This window comes from Felis catus, chromosome C1 (genome assembly GCF_018350175.1).
Source record: "Felis catus isolate Fca126 chromosome C1, F.catus_Fca126_mat1.0, whole genome shotgun sequence".
Lineage (NCBI taxonomy): Eukaryota > Metazoa > Chordata > Mammalia > Carnivora > Felidae > Felis > Felis catus.
The window spans coordinates 217,114,975-217,132,013 of NC_058375.1; the positions used below are offsets into that span (position 1 = coordinate 217,114,975).

The 17,039-nt window shown below is 47.0% G+C and overlaps 1 protein-coding gene across 1 annotated transcript in view; it reads right to left on the reverse strand.

Annotated features, from left to right (window-relative positions):
- The window catches only part of ASB18 (ankyrin repeat and SOCS box containing 18), a 72,399-nt gene that overhangs the window by 40,314 nt on the left and 15,046 nt on the right, over nucleotides 1-17,039 (reverse strand). Inside the window, exon 3 of the mRNA XM_023259849.2 lies at nucleotides 1,194-1,338. Coding sequence (XP_023115617.2) covers nucleotides 1,194-1,338 — 145 coding nt within the window. The remainder of the gene's footprint in view (nucleotides 1-1,193; nucleotides 1,339-17,039) is intronic.

Consider the following 17,039-nt stretch of genomic DNA (forward strand, 5'->3'; position numbering starts at 1 on the left):
GTCAGCCTGCCCTAACTTTCTGTTGTGCGGGCGTGCCACACCATAGAAACCCAGCAGAACTCAGAGGTGGAAAGATTAAGGCAGAAAAAAGGAAGACGCCTTTGGATTCAGACCATGGGTTAACGTCAACACTTCTTTGAAACTGCAACGTTTGAGTGTGGTTGAGTGTGTCCAGGGCTGGGTGGTACGTAATTTAAAAAATTAGCATTAATCGAGCATTCAGCAATTCACCGAGCCCTCCCCGACCCCGTAAGTAGACTTCCTAGCTCAGGAGGACGAGTATAGCCCTTTGGCCGTGTTTTGGGTTTATTTCCCTCTCCCTGTGTGGGGTATAAACAAGACTGTGTCCGTTCTTTGGAAACTGACCTTCCGCATTCTTTGCCTGCCGGAGCCCACAGGTCAGACACATGGGACACGGGACGCTGGCCGTTGGCCCACTGACCGCAGCGTCTCAAATCCTTAGTCTGGCAGAGCTGTTGTGCCAACGCGTGAACCCTCGTGGTAAATGTGTTGCATCTGGACCCCCTGGGAAAAGGGTGCCCTATGCGGAGTGCCAGCCGAGAAGGGCCTGGCAACAGCCTGGTGGTCAGGAAGTCTCATCATCCCGAGTGGGGTAAAGGGGTGTCTTTCTCCTTGGGGGGGTCTCTTGCCGGCCCAGCACATAGCAGTGTTCAGGCTACAAGAATGCGCTCAGACATACGACTTAGGGACCTCTGATTTCTTCCCCTCCCTCCCCCGTTCTCCAGCTCCTTTGGGTTCCAGGCGGAGCACCTGCTAAGGGCTCTCCCTCTGCTGATGCTGGCTGTGCCCCAGCCACCCTGCTGTAGCTGCGGTGCTCACAGGTTCCTAGAAGGCCCTCAAGCTGAGCTACGTGCCAGGGGACAGCTCCGGGAGCACTCGGACGCGAGGCGTTCCTTCTCTGCCTCCCCGGATTCCAGGTGCAGGCACTGGTAGGCGAGCACCCAAACCGATGCCCTTTTCCAGCATCAGATGGGCACTTCTTACCATCCTTTTGGCCTTTCTAATTTGATTTCTCGCATCTCAGAAACCAGATTTCACTTATAAGCATCCTTTGCTCGAGTGTGTGAAATGTGGCGCCCCCGTGAGCGGTCTACACCCGGGACTTACATGTCCAGTGGAGTGTTAGTGGCTCCTGAAAAGCAACTAGCCGAGCTTTAAAGGAAAAGGGGTACCTGACAGTCCGAACGTGGCTGGGGATTTCACCTGCCACTCCATCTCATCCTTCTTGATCTCGAACACCACATTGGCATCCTGGAAGAACTCGTTCATGAGCAGCTCAAGACGGCTCAGGTCTCCCGTGACCAAGGCAGCATGGTACTCGAGCACTGGGGACCCGGCTCTAGCTCGAAGCTCTTTCTCCATCTTCTGAAAGATGTGAAGCTCTCCCCTGACCGGCTCTGGCCATCTCTCCATTGCCAGGCTGCTGATTTCAGAAGAGTTCTTCAGGAAGGGGAAAGATGGTCCTATGGAGTGTGAGCTATTTCTATTGTCATTACTCAATTGTTATCCAGTTGGGGCGCGGTGGCGGTGTATTTATAACTCCTGCGGGCTCCGCTGTGATCATGGTTACTTGATATGATCAGCATCGTGTGACCACTGGGATGCCAGTGTGCTCAGCCACCGCCTTGTGGTTATATAGATTCGACTCCTGGAGAGCGACACATCCATTTATCTCCAAGACAGCTCTGCACCCAAGGGCGGACACCCTCAAGTGGGCGGGGCTTCTCTCTCCTGCTCTATAGGATGTCTTCTTCCTTTTGACCTATCACTTTCTCTGCTGCTGTGAACAAGGGTGGGTGGATGTGTGCCCCGAGGGCTGTGTCAGCCCTGAGCACGTTTGAAGGAGGCCCAGCTGGACGCTACAAATGACTAGGCTCTAGGCAAGCGTCCCTGCGTGGGCGGCTTCATAGGGCACACCAGAGATTCCCAGAGCATCATCTGGGGTCCCTGGTGGCCTGCGAGTCTCTTCCAGTTGTTCAGGACTGACCCCCTTGCCGCAGACAGGAAATGCCACAGTTTCTGGTTTTTAAATGAATGGTAATAGCTTTTTGTTAGTAGCTTCGTAATTACTCGTTGAACTTTAGTGAAGGGCTTTGTTTTCTCGCCTAAAAATTAATGAAATCATTTTTTCTTATAATGTAGGTGAGACGCAGTTCTTACATCTTTTTTTTTTTTTCTTACTCTTGTTTTTCTCCTCCTACTAGGAAGTTAGAATGGGCCACTGTCGTTGAGTGGTACCATCCTTCGCCATCACTGTGTGAGTTGTAATAAAACCCTGTGACCAGAGGCTCGAGGGAGGACGGAAGCTCAGGAGGGTGCTGTCCGGATGGGCGAAGAGGAAGCGGTGGGACACATGCCCAGGACAGTTACACACACAGGGGTCCCGAGGGAGGGGTAATAACAGCAGCCACCATCCAGTGGGCCCAGCGTTGGACACACACCTGTGGGGTCGAGTCGCTACGTGGATCCTGCAGCTGTAAACACCACAGAGACAACAGGACTTCTTTCGTACTGTTTTCCTTGGTGGTTGTACCAACTAGCCTTCCTACCAACAGCGCGCAAGGTTTGCTTTTTCTTCACCTCCTCGCCAACACTTGTTGTTTCTTGTGCTTTTGATTTCCGCCATTCTGACAAGCGTGAAGTGACATCTCTTGGCGGTGTTTTTTTTTTTTGTTTGTTTGTTTGCGTTTCCCAATGATTAGCGATGTTGAGCATTTTTTTCATACGTTTGTTGGCCATCTGAATGTCTTCTTTGAGAAAATGTCTACCCAGGTCCCCTGCTCATTTTTAATTGGATTATTATTACTGTTTACTTGGTGTGGAGTTATCTAAGTTCTTCATATAGTTTAGATATTAACCCCTTATTGGATGTGTCATTTGCAAATACCTTCTTCCATTCAGCATGTTGCCCTTTTGTTTGTTGGTGCTTTCTTTTGCTCAGCAGAGTTTTATTTTGGTGTAATCCCAGTAGTTTAATTTTGCTTTTGTTTCCCTTGCCAAAGGACACATATCTAGAAAAATGTTGCCATGATTGATATCCAAGAAATTACTGCCTATGTCTTCTTCTAGGAATTCTATGGTTTCAGGCCTCACATTTAGGTCTTTAATTCATTGTGAGTTTATTCTTGTGTTTCGTATAAGAAAGTGGTGCAGTTTCATTGTTTTGCATGTAGCTGCCCAGTTTTCCCAATACCATTTGTTAGAGACTGTCTTTTTCTCATTGGATGTTTTTGCCCCCTTTGTGGAAGATTAATACTCTGTATAAGCATGGGTTTATTTCTGGACTCTGTATTCAGTTTCATTGATCTGTGTGTCTGTTTTTGTGTCACTACCATACTGTTTTGATTACTACAGTTTTCTAGTATATCTTGAAATCTGGGAGTGTGATATCTCCACTCTAGCTTTGTTCTGTTTCTTTTTTTTTTTAATTTAATTTAATTAAACATTTTTTTAATGTTTATTTATTTTTGACAGAGAGAGAGAGACAGAGCATGAGCGGGGCAGGGACACAGAGAGAGGGAGACACAGAATCCGAAGCAGGCTCCAGGCTCTGAGCTGTCAGCACAGAGCCTGACGTGGGGCTCAAACTCACAGACCGTGAGATCATGACCTGAGCCGAAGTCGGCTGCTCAACCGACTGAGCCACCCATGCACCCGCCTTGTTCTTTTCCAAGACTTGCTTGGCTATTTAGGGTTTGTGTGTGTGTGTGTGTGTGTGTGTGTGTGTGTGTGATTCTCTGTACATTTTAGGATTACTTGTTCTAGTTCTGTAAAAAAAATGTTGTTGGTATAGGGATTGCATTAAATCTGTAGACCGCTTTGGGTGGTGTGGACATTTCAGCTGCATTGGTTCTTCCAGTCCATGAGAATGGATCCGTGAGGGCTCCTTAAAACCTCATTTCACATGTTTTAAAGTTTACTTCCCTTGTATCCAGCAGCAACAGCAGCAAAGACAGAATCAATGTCATCAGTGGAGCAGCAGCGGTTTTTTTCAAGGGTCCCCTCTGTGCCTAAAACTCTGCTGGGTGCCATAGACAGTGCAGTGGTGAGGAATATATAGGCCATGTTTGCAAGGAATGGAGAGCTTTCATTGGACACAAGAGGCACGTGCATGCAGAAAATGATGAAAGGTGACACTACGTGACCATTTCCCTTATCAACCACACACTGGAATAAAGCCAATCACTCTCCCCACTTCATCTACCTACCATGACGTTGCTCTGTCAGTTTCAGTAGCAATATTAATTCTTCAGAGTTTTCATTTCTCTAAGCTTAGTCATGTTGCCATGTTCTTTTTCTCAGACTGATTGTGATTAGTTCATTTCTAAAAGACTTATCCATATACAACTATAATATGACCCAACTTGTACTTCACTTTAAACTGAAGAATTCCTTTGTTCCTGATATATTTTGTCATGGGTTATTTTTAAAGGGATGGGAAAACTGGAGGTGAGTGCAGGGATAAGAGCCATTCTGGCCCGTATCCTATGCTAAATTTAGCTTTCCATGCGTTATATTTGTCAACAGTGCCCTAAATATCCAAGCTTGATTTCAGTGGCTAGGGAGTAGTAGTCCAGAAACAGACCTGGTTCTTTATGAGAGCTTCAAAAATAGCTCATGGGAGACAGCATTGGTTTTACAAGTAGGACATGTAGATTGTTTCAGGAGAATGCCAGAGGTGCCTTAAAAACACAATAGCCATATGTGTGATTATTACATTGAAAAACAAAATAGGACAAAGTAAGAAGCAAAAGACCCCACTGATACCTGTAAACAAATTCACTCGTTCATCTATTCATTCAATAAACATTTGTGGAATATTATGCTCTATGGCGTGTCGTTCAGTTTTGGGGATACAGAGACAAAAAATACAATAACCCTGCCCCCGAGAACCACACAGGAAAAAGCAGTGACCACAAGACCCCAACCCACAGGAGTGCTTTAGTCTTTCCTTCCCACTAGCTGAACAATGTCCTTTAGTTGCAGGTGAACAGCACTTTTCCTGACCCAACGTTGGGCTCCTTCTTGCTCACTGTAGTTCTGTCCATCCACACCTGGCTTGGGTCAGGCCATTTTAATTTCATTTTCGTTGTCTTCGCCCTACTCAGCTTAATCAAGCATGGGCTTGAAGATGCCACTCAAACCTTACCTCCTCTGCCTGTTTCAGTCCATATGAAAAACTCAGCTTCTTCTAAGAATGACTTTGTGTCTGATGTTGCTGAGCAAGTATCGAAATCCTGGAGGAATTGTGGTACAACAGAAGGACCAGAAAGACCAGAGTTTTAGTTTTCAAATAAGTAAAGGATTTGATTTTCCAAAGTCTGAATTGACATCAGTGTTGGGCAAGATCTCTAAAGATGAAAAAGACGGTTTGGGTACATTTAGAAAAGGGAGTGGGGGTACTTGGAACTCTGTGGGTCACTAGGAACAAGTCAGGTTGGATAAAATCATTTTCCTTGGTGACATGGTTATTTCATTAATATGTAGAGGGCACATCGGCATGGGTCATGTTTCAATCTGCCGTGGAAGGTTTCCTGAAAACCTTTTAGAGGAGGTGGACAAAATGTGGGTCTTCTTTTAGGAAAGTCCTGCTAAAAACTCCAGCTGGAGAAGTAATACACTGCCTTCAGAGCAGTGGCTCCAGTCTTGACTGTAAAATGGAACCACCTGGAAAGCATTAAAAAGATGTGGATGCCTGGATCCCTTCCTGAGAGACTCTGGTGTCAGGGGTTGGGGGAGTGCAGCCTGGAAATCAGGTCTGTCTGTTAGACCCGCCCACCCTCACCCCACAGGTGCTTCCAATGTGCAGCCAAGGTTTTCAGTCTGATCCTGTACAATACATGCTTATGGATGATTTGGGTGAACATTCAGGAGGGTGGATTTCATAGTGTTGGGTGACATGCAGCCTGATGTAATCACAATTCCAAAAGATCTCAACAGGCCAGAGCGATGGGCCTGATTCAATAGGTGCCGCACGGCAACATTAAAACCCCAGGCACATAGGATCCTGTTGTCCTTGTGGGTCAAGTGGCTGAGACTGCCGCACACCCTTGGGGGCTCCTGTTTGTGGCACTAGAGGGTGCTTTTTCTTGTTTTTAAGGCCAGAGGTTAGTGGTGCTGTTGTTGATGTTTGTACCCAAATTTAGGCGACATAAATGCAGCAAATATTTGACATTATTTTAAACCATTCAGAGCCTCTCGGTGCAGAGTACCTTGTGTCGGTCAGGTGTCAGGTTGAGTTTCCTTCCTCCTTGAGACCCTGGGCTTTGTAGGACCTGGACTCCCCCCCCCCCTCCGGAACCCTGGGGGGTGGGAACCTGTGCTTTCTTGACCTCTCCGTTTGCTCAGACTGTATATGGTCTGTCCCGCCCCCATACTGGGGCATAAAATTTGCTCCTGAATTATTATTTTTTTGGTTGGTTTGTTTGCCATCCCACTAACAGCATCACATAGTGAGATTGGCAACTATCCTGAAGATATGAAGTGTCCATCACCACGTGCACAATCTTACCCCACCTCTCTCCTCTGTCTCCATTTCTTCTGTCTCTGGCACAGCCACTAAAGTCCCCCACCTGCCCCCTTCACTGTGGCTCCACCCATTCTCAGGCCCTGTGGTTTCAGCTTCTACTCCAGGGACCTGGTCCAGGAAATTCTTCTGAACAAATATGGCGCCCTTCTTGAAAGAGACGGATTCTGATGAAAATAACTTTTGCCAAATCGGTGTACTTACCAGTTTCAGTCCTTCAGAAGAACTGTCAAACTTTGCTTGTATCTGTGGACCATTTCAGAGAACTAAGCAAATTTAATTGTGGTGGACTTTTATTGCATATGGTGGAGAAAAGTTGGAAGAAGAAGGACAAAAATCCAAATAGGAGTGGATACCCAGCTTCTATCTCAATGACTCAGTGAATGGACCAAATCTCTCTAACAACTATCCAGGCAGTCAACTGGATTTGAATACGATTTTGCAAAGAATATTTTCTGGGACTTAAATTATAAATGTAAAATTTTGTCCATAGAAGACACGAAAACTGGCTCTCTATATAGAGTCTTAACATGTAGATAGCAATGAGAGGGAGTTTTTGCCTCAGGATCACATGAGCTGAAGAAGTGAAATCCACCTTGAAATTATAATGAGATATACATACGGTAGTGCTTGAATGAATGGTAATTATTATTTTCAAGAAACATCAGGATCTTTGCATCCTGCCATTGAATTGATGAAGGATCTTTTCTTCAGAAGTGTCTGAGGATGAGCCCTGCTGGTACTCGGTGGAAGAATCTGGCTGAGCCTGAAATGTGGGTTTCATTACAGGGTCAGGCTGTTTCTCCAAGACAGCGACTTTCCATGTGTTCAGGCCCCAGGGTAGAGTTTCCCAGGCTGCAAGATACCCTGCCATTTCCTCATGTTCCTGGAGAGACCCAAATGTGTAGATTCTTTCCTGGGCCATTGGGCAAATGTCTGCTTCCTTCTGAGGTCAAGTGTCCAAATAAATGGGCAAGCTAGGGCAGCAAGTAATTTCCCATGTGGCCATCGGGGGATTCTGAGCACTCTCTCAAATATGCCAATGTATATTGTTAGCCTGGTCAATTTCATACTTCCTACATGAGTTGTTTCTATAAATGGCCACGTACTAAATCCGATCAGACCCTAGGATACTCACATTTACTACTGCTTGGCCAATAGCTAAGGTCTTTCTCTCACTGTAAATCATTTTTATCTTGTTTTGGTCCTCACTCTCTCCATTTAATTTTAAAGGCCACTCCTCCTTCATCCCCACTCCCTGTAGCTTTTTCAAATAAAAAAAAAAAGTTTTTAGAATAATAAGCTGGGCGGGTGTGTATGACTCTGCTTCTAAGAGCACATTCACCCATCTACCAGAGTTCGTCACACAGACATTAATATAAAAAATGTTAAAATACCTCAACCTTTTCTCTGAATAACAATGTTAGCACGGCACACCTCATTTAACAAAACATTAAAACATCTTACTTCTTGAGATCAAGTGTATCTATTAATAATGACTTAAATTGTCGGTACTGATTTCACATTATTAAGAAATCTCATTCTCATCCTGCGGAAGCACACAATATGGCGGTGGGGGGAACACCCCGCTAACCTATTTTCCTGACATTGCTACCCAACGTGGATCGTGCAAAACAACAAAGTCGCTTCTCATTATGAATGCGATCTCATCCAAAGGTCAAGTGCTGCTTTCATCCATCGCCCAGGAGGGCTTTTTTTGGAAGCTCAGAAACAAAGGTGCCCTTGAGTGGGGCATACCCACTGTGGAACAGAGCAGCCAGATCCTTGGCATGCACAAGCACGAGTAAATAGCCCTGGAAGGACGTTTATAGACTCTCGGGACGTTGCTGGAAAGAATATTATCGAAGCTTTCCCTGATAAAGGTGACGAAGTTTCTTTATGACTGTCATGGGGATTTAATTACATGATAAAATAGCAGCTCCTGCCTCTTGAGACAAATTGCATGTTAAGACTGATTGTTTTTTATGAACCTCACACAGGGAGCAAGATACTTCTCTCTTGAAGTTGCTTTGATCTGCTTGTTATGTCCTGTCACCCTTCATATCCCTTCTAGAAACGAGAACTTTACTGATCCTGCAGTTGTGGAGGGAGGGCTCCTGGTGAGCTCACGTGGGTGCTTTGCAGCCCTGCGTGGAGCAGAGCAGGGCCAGTTTTGTCTGATGGTTTAAAGTTGGCTTTACTTATTTTTCTGTTGGTGAGAAATGAGAACTTTGGGCTTCCAACAGAAGGATGGGGGAAAAGACGTTATCAGAAATGTAAAGGACGATTAAAAACGTAGGCAATATACACTTTTATTAATTTCAAAGCAAGTTAAAATAACAAGATTTTTAAAGCGACAGATTTTGGAGAAGTTTGGTGACTCTGATGCTTCCTCATTTACAGGTGGAAAGATACACTTCTGTACAGTTTGGAAATATCCTACGGAGGCAAAGAGTAGAAGTCCTTGCCTCTGGGAAGTGTTGTGCTTGGTGGGAGAGACAGGTGAGACAACCAGCAAGTAGTGAGTGGGATGAGATCACTGCTAGAGGCACAGGTCCGATGGGGAGAATGCATCACGCAGAGCATTAGAGTGACAGGAAGTAGGGATGGAAGAGGCTGGCTCCACAGATGGCATCGGAGCAAAGCACAGAGGTTGTTGAGGGACCAGGATGACTCATGTCCCCTGGAGGGTGTCTCTTTCCTTCCCTTGACCTCTGGCGGGGGTGAGGAGCTGTACCCTATTATTTTTGGCTGAACCAGAGCCAAGGTGTAGCCTCAGGACTGTGTTAGATAGGGCCATGGGTGGAACCTGGAAGGGAGGGCCAGGCAAGAGAGGCATGTGGGTAGGAAAGGGGCCTAAGGGTTGGAGCTGAGGTAAGGGGCAGGGACGAGACCTTTGGTGGACATAGAGATGGGCTGCCCAGACCCCACTGTGAGGGAGGACTTGTCGCCCCAGATGGCAACCAACTCCTTCAGGGTTTGCCTCAGCTGCAGAGAGCCACCTCATCCCAAAATACATCTCCTGAGGCTGCCAGATCCCAAGATCCATCAGGTGTGGGGAGAGGTCCTGCCATCTTGACCCAGTGTGGGAAAACTGGGAGAGGGTCTCAGCTCTAGAGCTCCCCTAGGGCTGGCCATGCATGGCACTGTGGGGCCTGTGTCACAGATTGGCTTCCCCTCTGCCAGTCTGATATTCTTTCTCTCTTCACAGGGGTTCATGTCCAGCAGACATCCTATGAGGCCAACTCTACTCAGTGTCAGACTGTGAGCCCCTGAGGCTCCTGGGCCACCAGGAAAGATGAGTAGATGTGTTGTCAGAGCAGGATAGGACAGGAGAGCAGAGAGATGGCCTGCCCAAGAGCCAAGAAGGGTATGAGGGATTGATGGTGTCATTGGGGAGTGGTTTGGACCAGAGTTTCTCAAACACCTTGAGGTGAAGGACTGGGGATTTTTGTTTGTTTCATTTGCCACGGACTGAGTCTTTGTAAAGACACAATTAAAATTAATTACAAGAAAAAAATACAATGGGAAAAAAGCCCAGTAATCACACACTGTTGCATTCATTGTCAAGTTGCTGTCAAAGTTTTTAAAAGCTAACCGTCAATTTCTATGGCAAACACTTGGCAGACCATCACCTGCCTCCCACCGTGCTCTGAGTAGTGCTGTTAGCTGTTATCTATCACTCAGTGGAGTACAAGGTGGATAAAAAGATGCTGGGAGAAGAGGCAGGGTAAGTTAGTTCATGGCACATCTTTCAGGCCCTTGAGCACATGCTAGACAATTTGAACTGGAAGCTGTTCGACAGGGATCATCAGACTTTTTCTGTAAAGTGCCAGATAATAAATATCGTAGCTTTTGTGGGTCTTTGTGGCAACGACTCCGCTCTGCCTTGATAGCGTGAAAATCGTCATTGACGATATGTAAATGAATGAGCTCGGCCGTGTTCCAATAAAACTACACTTACAAAAACAGGCAGCCAGCCCTCAGGCTCTAGTTTGCTGACTTTTGGGGTAGAAGTAGGGAGCCACTGCAGGTTTAGAGGAAGGGGAGAGACGTGCACCTCTGAATAGGAAACTGTCATTGCATCCTTTTCTCTGTGTGCCTTGCCAGCTCTCACTCCAGTAAACCTGCTCTTTACTCTCAAGGCAAACTTGACTCAGCAAAAGTCAGCGGAGCAGGCAGGTTCCCGGGCACACAGGTTACCTACATCCTGCTTCTGGTTTGCTGAACTTTTGAATCTGTAAACTTATGTCTTTCATCAAATTTGGGAACTGTTTGGTAACTATTTCTCTAAATATTTTTTTTCTGGCAAACACTTGGCAGACCACTGCCTGCCTGCCACCGTGCTCTGAGTAGTGCTCTTAGCTTCACTGTCTTCCTTCCTTCTTTCTTTCTTGGACTCCAGTTGGATATGTGAGTCCTTCTAAATTGCCCCCGTTCTTTTTATTTTTTACCATTTTGCTTTCTGTTCTTCAAATCGGATACTTTCTATTGATCTATTTTCTGATTGATGGACTTTCTTCAGTCATCTTGGATCTACTGTGAAGTCCATTGTTGACTAGAACAAGGCCAACTCTAGCTTCAAGGGAGGTGGGAACATCCTATTGCCTCAGGGACTCAGTAAAGAAGGAGGCACCTTCTTGGGACCGGTCTCTTCACCTCCATCTTTCTTATGTAAAAGAGTTTTTGTTTTGTTTTTCAAATTAGAGGATCTCCTTCCATTGCTGGCTGCCTCCCCACTGCCTTTCTGGATAAGTGTAAACACCTCTGTCTAGGATTTGTGACCTCACACAATACTATCAGCCTACTTGCCTGGAGTCCCTCCCTCCGCTCTGGTATACACACTCTCATTTTTAGATGGGTCCCTCTTCCTTGCACAAGGCGGCATGCCCCCCGTATGCACCATGTTGAGCAAACTGTCTTTATTTTGATTGCCTTCCTTTCAATCACAGCCTGGTAGGAACATGTTCATCTATCAAGGGCCAACCCCAGAGGATTTTAGTGTCCTCCATATGCTGTTTGGTCTGTTAATGTTATGTGCCTACTGTGTGCCAGGATCTGGCATCTAGGACAAACCCAGTCCAGGTTCATACCCAGTTGCTGAATTTGGTATTAGAAGATGATGGACGATAGGACTGGGAAGTAGAACCAGGCTACAGTTGCCACTTCCAACGAGTGCCTTAGGGTGATTTTTCCTGAGCAGAGCACACCATTGCAGGAACCATCATCATCCTGGGAAGGAGAAAAGCCTCTTCGCTCTCGTTCTCATTCCCTTTTTGTTCTTTCGAAACTCTCCGGTGTGCTTGGGAGCGATGCTAATAGAACTATGTCATCAGCATACATTATTTCCTTATTAGCCTGTTTCTCAATTTTGATTCTGAAAATATCCTGATTTAGCCTAATTGCAATTTCACCGTGTTCCACAGGCAGTGACAATTCATACTGGGGGAGGGGGGCAGTTGAGACATGACCCTGTAGGATTTTTCTCCCTGCCCTGTCTGCTCTGAAGCTGGACCATTAGCTCTAAGACATGCATCTCATCTCATAGTGATTCGACCTGCTTCTGGGAAAGAAAAGAGCCTCGGGTGTGTATCTGGTTGAAAGCAAATAAATATCTTTATTCTGGGTGGTGGGAGATATTTTTCTGTATCTGAAGCAAAGGCTGATGCTGGAGCCATTTCATTCCTAAATAATTTAACTATATTCAAAGATAATCCGATGTTATTGTAGGAAAGTGTATTTCTAATAAATTCCACTTGATCTGGGTGAATCAATTCAGGCAGCACATAATTGAGTCTGTTAGCAAGGACTTTAGCAAGAATTTTGCAATCAGTGTTAATTAAGAAGATGGGACAATAATTTGTGCATAATTCCGGATCTTTCCCTGGCTTGTGAATCAAAGTAATAAGAGCAGTGCTCCGGCTGGTGGTGGGATAGTGTCATTAGGTGCTGATTTATAAGTACTTAGAAAGGTTTAATTTCATTTTGCTTCGAGCAGGGTCTCCCTGCCCCCACATTCTCTGCTCAGGGTGTGCAGCCGAGGTGGCGGAACGCTTTCGTCCCTATCCTTCCCTGTCACTGCTGACCTCCTGCTTCTCATTTCTTTTTTTCTTCTGCAGCCGAGCCCCCCACTCATTCATCCATGTTTTTTCTTAATGCTCTTATTTGCATTATTTGAAGCCAGGGACTCCATGCTATTGATGTGTGTGTGTGTGTGTGTGTGTGTGTGTGTGTGTGGAAGGTAAAGTCAAAGGGTTGTAAACAGCTTCAGTGGGGGAAATTTTTTCATGGATCTTCCTGCAAAATGTGTCTGGCTGGGGGGTGGGGAGACATCAACAGCCCTTGATTAAAAGTCGGGAAACATCCTGGTTTACACACTGAGGCTAACTGGCTATTGACCAAAGAACAAATGTGAGCCTCGGTGTCCCCATCTGTAAAATGCAGCTATAGCACGAACTACAGGCATCAAGAAGGACCAGGAAGAGCATTAGATTCACACTTTCTACAAGCTGGGGGACCCCAGGGATGAAATTCAACTTCTTAGAGTCTCGTTTCCCTCAGCGGGGTAAGTGGGAAAGACCAGCCCTTGGGAAATACGTACCTCATGAAGGTCCTCATTATCTGTGATTCCTCTCTCTCTGCCTCCACTTAGGTCCGGTTCCAGTTGTAACATGTTCTGGTTTGGGAACGTATTCTCTCTAACAGTTAGAACAAGACAGGCTCTATTCCAGCTCGCTGCTTATTTGGTGCATTCAAGTTCATAAGCCAGTCTCCCACCAGCCTTCCAGGAGATCCCTTCCCTCCCCGGTCGGCGTGGAGTGAGCCATCCCTTTGAAGGCAGGACCTGGTCTGCACAGGCCTCGGTTAGGACGCACCACACTTCGAAGGCAATGGAGTGTTGTTAATCTCCTCCAGAAGCACAGGTCATTGCTCTGGAAGCCTTGGTTAGCCCAACTTATAAAGACTCCAAGAGATGGCCTGACCAATCCCATTGTTTTTTTAAATGACGATATTAAGGGGCACCTGGGTGGCTCAGTCAGTTAAGGATCTGACTCTTGATTTTGACTCAGGTCATGACCTCACAGCTTGTGGGTTCAGGCCCCTCGTCAGGCTCTGTGCTGACAGCGCAGAGCCTGCTCGGGATTCTCTCTCTCCCTCTCTCTCTCCCCCTCTCCCGTGCTCTCCGTCTCTCAACATAAATAAACTTAAAAAAAAATGAGCATATTAAGGTTCAGAGAGATGGATTGACAAGTTCAAGATCACACGAGCAGTGGTGGAGCCAGGCAAGAGCCCGGGTCACCTCAGTGTTAGTCTCTTGCCGTTCCCAACATCATGTCTTAGGGCCCCCAGCCGTGTGCATGCTCCTGTCATTAGTTTGAATAGGGCTCCTATAAGGGAGGGGCTGTGCTCATTTACCAGACATGTGGCCATTCGGTTTGCCCTGGGTGACATCCTCCTCCACGTATAGGGAAGGAGCAGTGGATGTGGCCCTCATGTGATGGCAGACTCAGTGTCAAGCCCGTCGGGGGTGCTGGTTGGATGAGAGGTTGAATTCCCCAAACAGACCCCACCTTGACGTGTATGCACATGCCTAACACACGTTCCCCACACTCATTCCCCACCTATACATGCTGCTGGGCGCGATCTCTTAATAAACACCCAATTAGTATTTCTTTAACTTGCCTCCAGATGCTTAAATACCATTACCCCAAACACAACATAATGCCTCCAGTTTTCTATTTCAATCAAGAATTCAAGTAGCATCTTGACTTGTATATAATATATCAGCAGCAAAATCATGGAATGCTGACATCCTTAATAATAGCAATTAGTAATCAGTTGTTTCTTAAGTAGTTTGATTACGCCAGTTACCAAATTGTACAGTTGATGCATTTGGGGGCAAAAAGGGTCTCGCCACCCTGCCCCCCAGCCAGTCTTTCTTCCTTCCCGTGTTCTCCGTGGTGAGGGAGCTCATAGGCATTGAAAAAATGCAAGGGTAGATAACACGACTGCCACTAATAGTAAACAGTAGAGACTTGCTTTTAGCAGAAAGTAGAATTAAATATTTCTTTGGGGGAAGACTAACCCCAATAGTATCTGTGGGAAAGCAGTCCGTGCCCGCCCACCTTAATGTCAGCAAAGGAGCTCGGCCTGTCCTTGGTGGTGCCAGGCACGGCACTCAAAATTTGGGCTCCTTCTCAGTGCAAGGACCTTGTACTAGGCTCTGGATACCAAGTGTCAGACAAGGTTCTCACTCCTAAGGAGTTGCTTTGAAGTCTGAAATATTTGGGGCGTATAACAATTAGCCCAGCAAGGCCAGGGGTTTCAATAACTAATGGAGACTGAGGGCATTATGCCGTCATGGAGCGATAGAGAAGCTGTGGGCCAGGTGAGCAGAGGTGGCCTTCCAGCGAAGGCTGTCCCCTGTGTAGGGTCTGGAAGGAAGGGGTGGCCTAGGGGAGCAGAGGAGGTCCTCACGTGGCTCAGAATTTGGGTGCAGCCCTGGTGGCATGCTTCCTTTTGGAATGGGGCGGATGGCACAGACAGGGGAGCTGATTATGGGGGAGCTGTGTGCTCGGTCCTGTTTAGCTAATCAGGGGAGCAGGTGGCTATGTGAGGACACAGGTGCATTGTGTTCAGGGGGATCCCAGTTGATGATCATTCCCCCGCCTCTCTGCGGGCCGTGCCGGGAGGATCCATTCTGCACTTTGCCTCACGATCGGCCGGGGCTAAGCTCTTCAGTTCCCCTGATTTTTGTCCCTCTCAAGAGGGGACACGTACACCTCGGGGGACTTCTGAGAAAAAGCTGTACCCACCATTTTCTCAGCTGGTGTCTCTTAGTCCCCATGCGTTTATTGTGACAGACGTAGAGGCCTCAAAATACATTATTATTATTATTTTTATGTTCCAGTTGGTGGAATAACAGGTTCACAGAGCCACAAACATGGGGATTCCACTGACAGCTACAAGGTCCTGGCGTGTTCATACTGACAAGCAGAGAACAATGATTACTTTTTCTTAGTTTTGCCAATTGTCGTCTTGGAACGATGCTCAAAAACCTGCCAACCAAGGTTGTCCTTGGGGTGGAAAGTTTCCCCGTCTTCCTCAGATGCTTTGGCCCAGCATGCTGCATGGCTCCTGTGTCTCCGGGGCCTGGGTGGGCATTCCTGGCCCACCCCTGCTGGTTTCAGCCCTGTCTTCCGTTTTCTTCCTTCTCTCAAGGATTTAAAATTTTCACAGTATTCATTCCCGGTATGGGCTGCATTTCAAGGTATTGCCATAGGTTCTGGCCACTCTTCAAGCATCCTAAACACCTGTATATTTGAATCCAAACAGCTCTCGGTCCCACCAAGGATGGTCCCCAAGGACTCACAGTTACCTGGAGAAAGAGCCTAATTTTTGCTCCCGCGCTCAGCAAAAAGGAACCCGTGCGCCATTTCAGGCTGTGACCATGAGTCTTTGGGATCGTAGCCTCAGAGAAGCATGGAGATGGCTGGGACCTCAACGCAGCTCCAAGCTGGCGTTTCCCAAAAAGCGTCTACAAACTACCAATTTCCCTAGTGGCAAAACCACGCAGAGCTTTTCACATACCGTTGGGCCAATCCCTGAGCGTGTGATTCAACAAGGATCATCTCTCAAGCTCATTCACCATGGACCTCCGTTTGGGAAGCCTTAATCGCATCTCATGTACTAGCTCATAAGTAAAGGCACTGGCCCAGAAAGGCAAAGCTACTTTCTTACGGTCACACAGCTCGTTGGTGGCAGAGCCCAAGCTTCCCTCTGGAGCGTCCCACCCCATGGCGGGAGCTTCTCCAGACTCCTGATAAGCACCCCGTGGAGAGGGCTTCGAGCCTGGGAGGCGGTCACGCGTGTTACTTCTGTTTACATTCTCCACTCTCCACACTGCCAGGCACGCGGCACAGGCTCAGCACCTCATGACAATCAGGTCCCTCTGTTCTCGGTCTCGGTCGGTGACACTAGCCTCTACTTGTCACCAAGACCTACCCATGGACCCACCACGCAGTTCTCCTGTTTGTCATCTATCTTTGCGTTTATCCTGCTCTCTTGGTTTAGACCCTTGTAATCTGCCACCTGGAAACTGCCTTCAGTCACCTCTTAAGTAGGCTCGCCTCCCCTTGCTTGTTTCCGTCAAATGCTGCTTTTGCATCGTGTCCGGAGTGATACACGGAACACAGGTCTGAGCATGTTGCACTCTCTGCCCTCAGGTTCAAGGCCAGCCTGCCTTCCCTATAATAGAGTCACTGGTAGCAAGATGTGCCTTGGGGTCACACGCTGAATCATTCAGTGTGTGATCGTCTTGAAATGAAAACAGCCCGGAACTCACCCAAGTCCTTAAAACGTGTCACGAGCAACGGACTGTTCTTGCCCCTTTGAATGGTGCCGTTTGGTGGAGAGAAGTATATACGTATACGGTATAGAATGGAGGGGGTTCATCGTGGGAAAGAATGACACTCGTCTAACGCAAATTTCA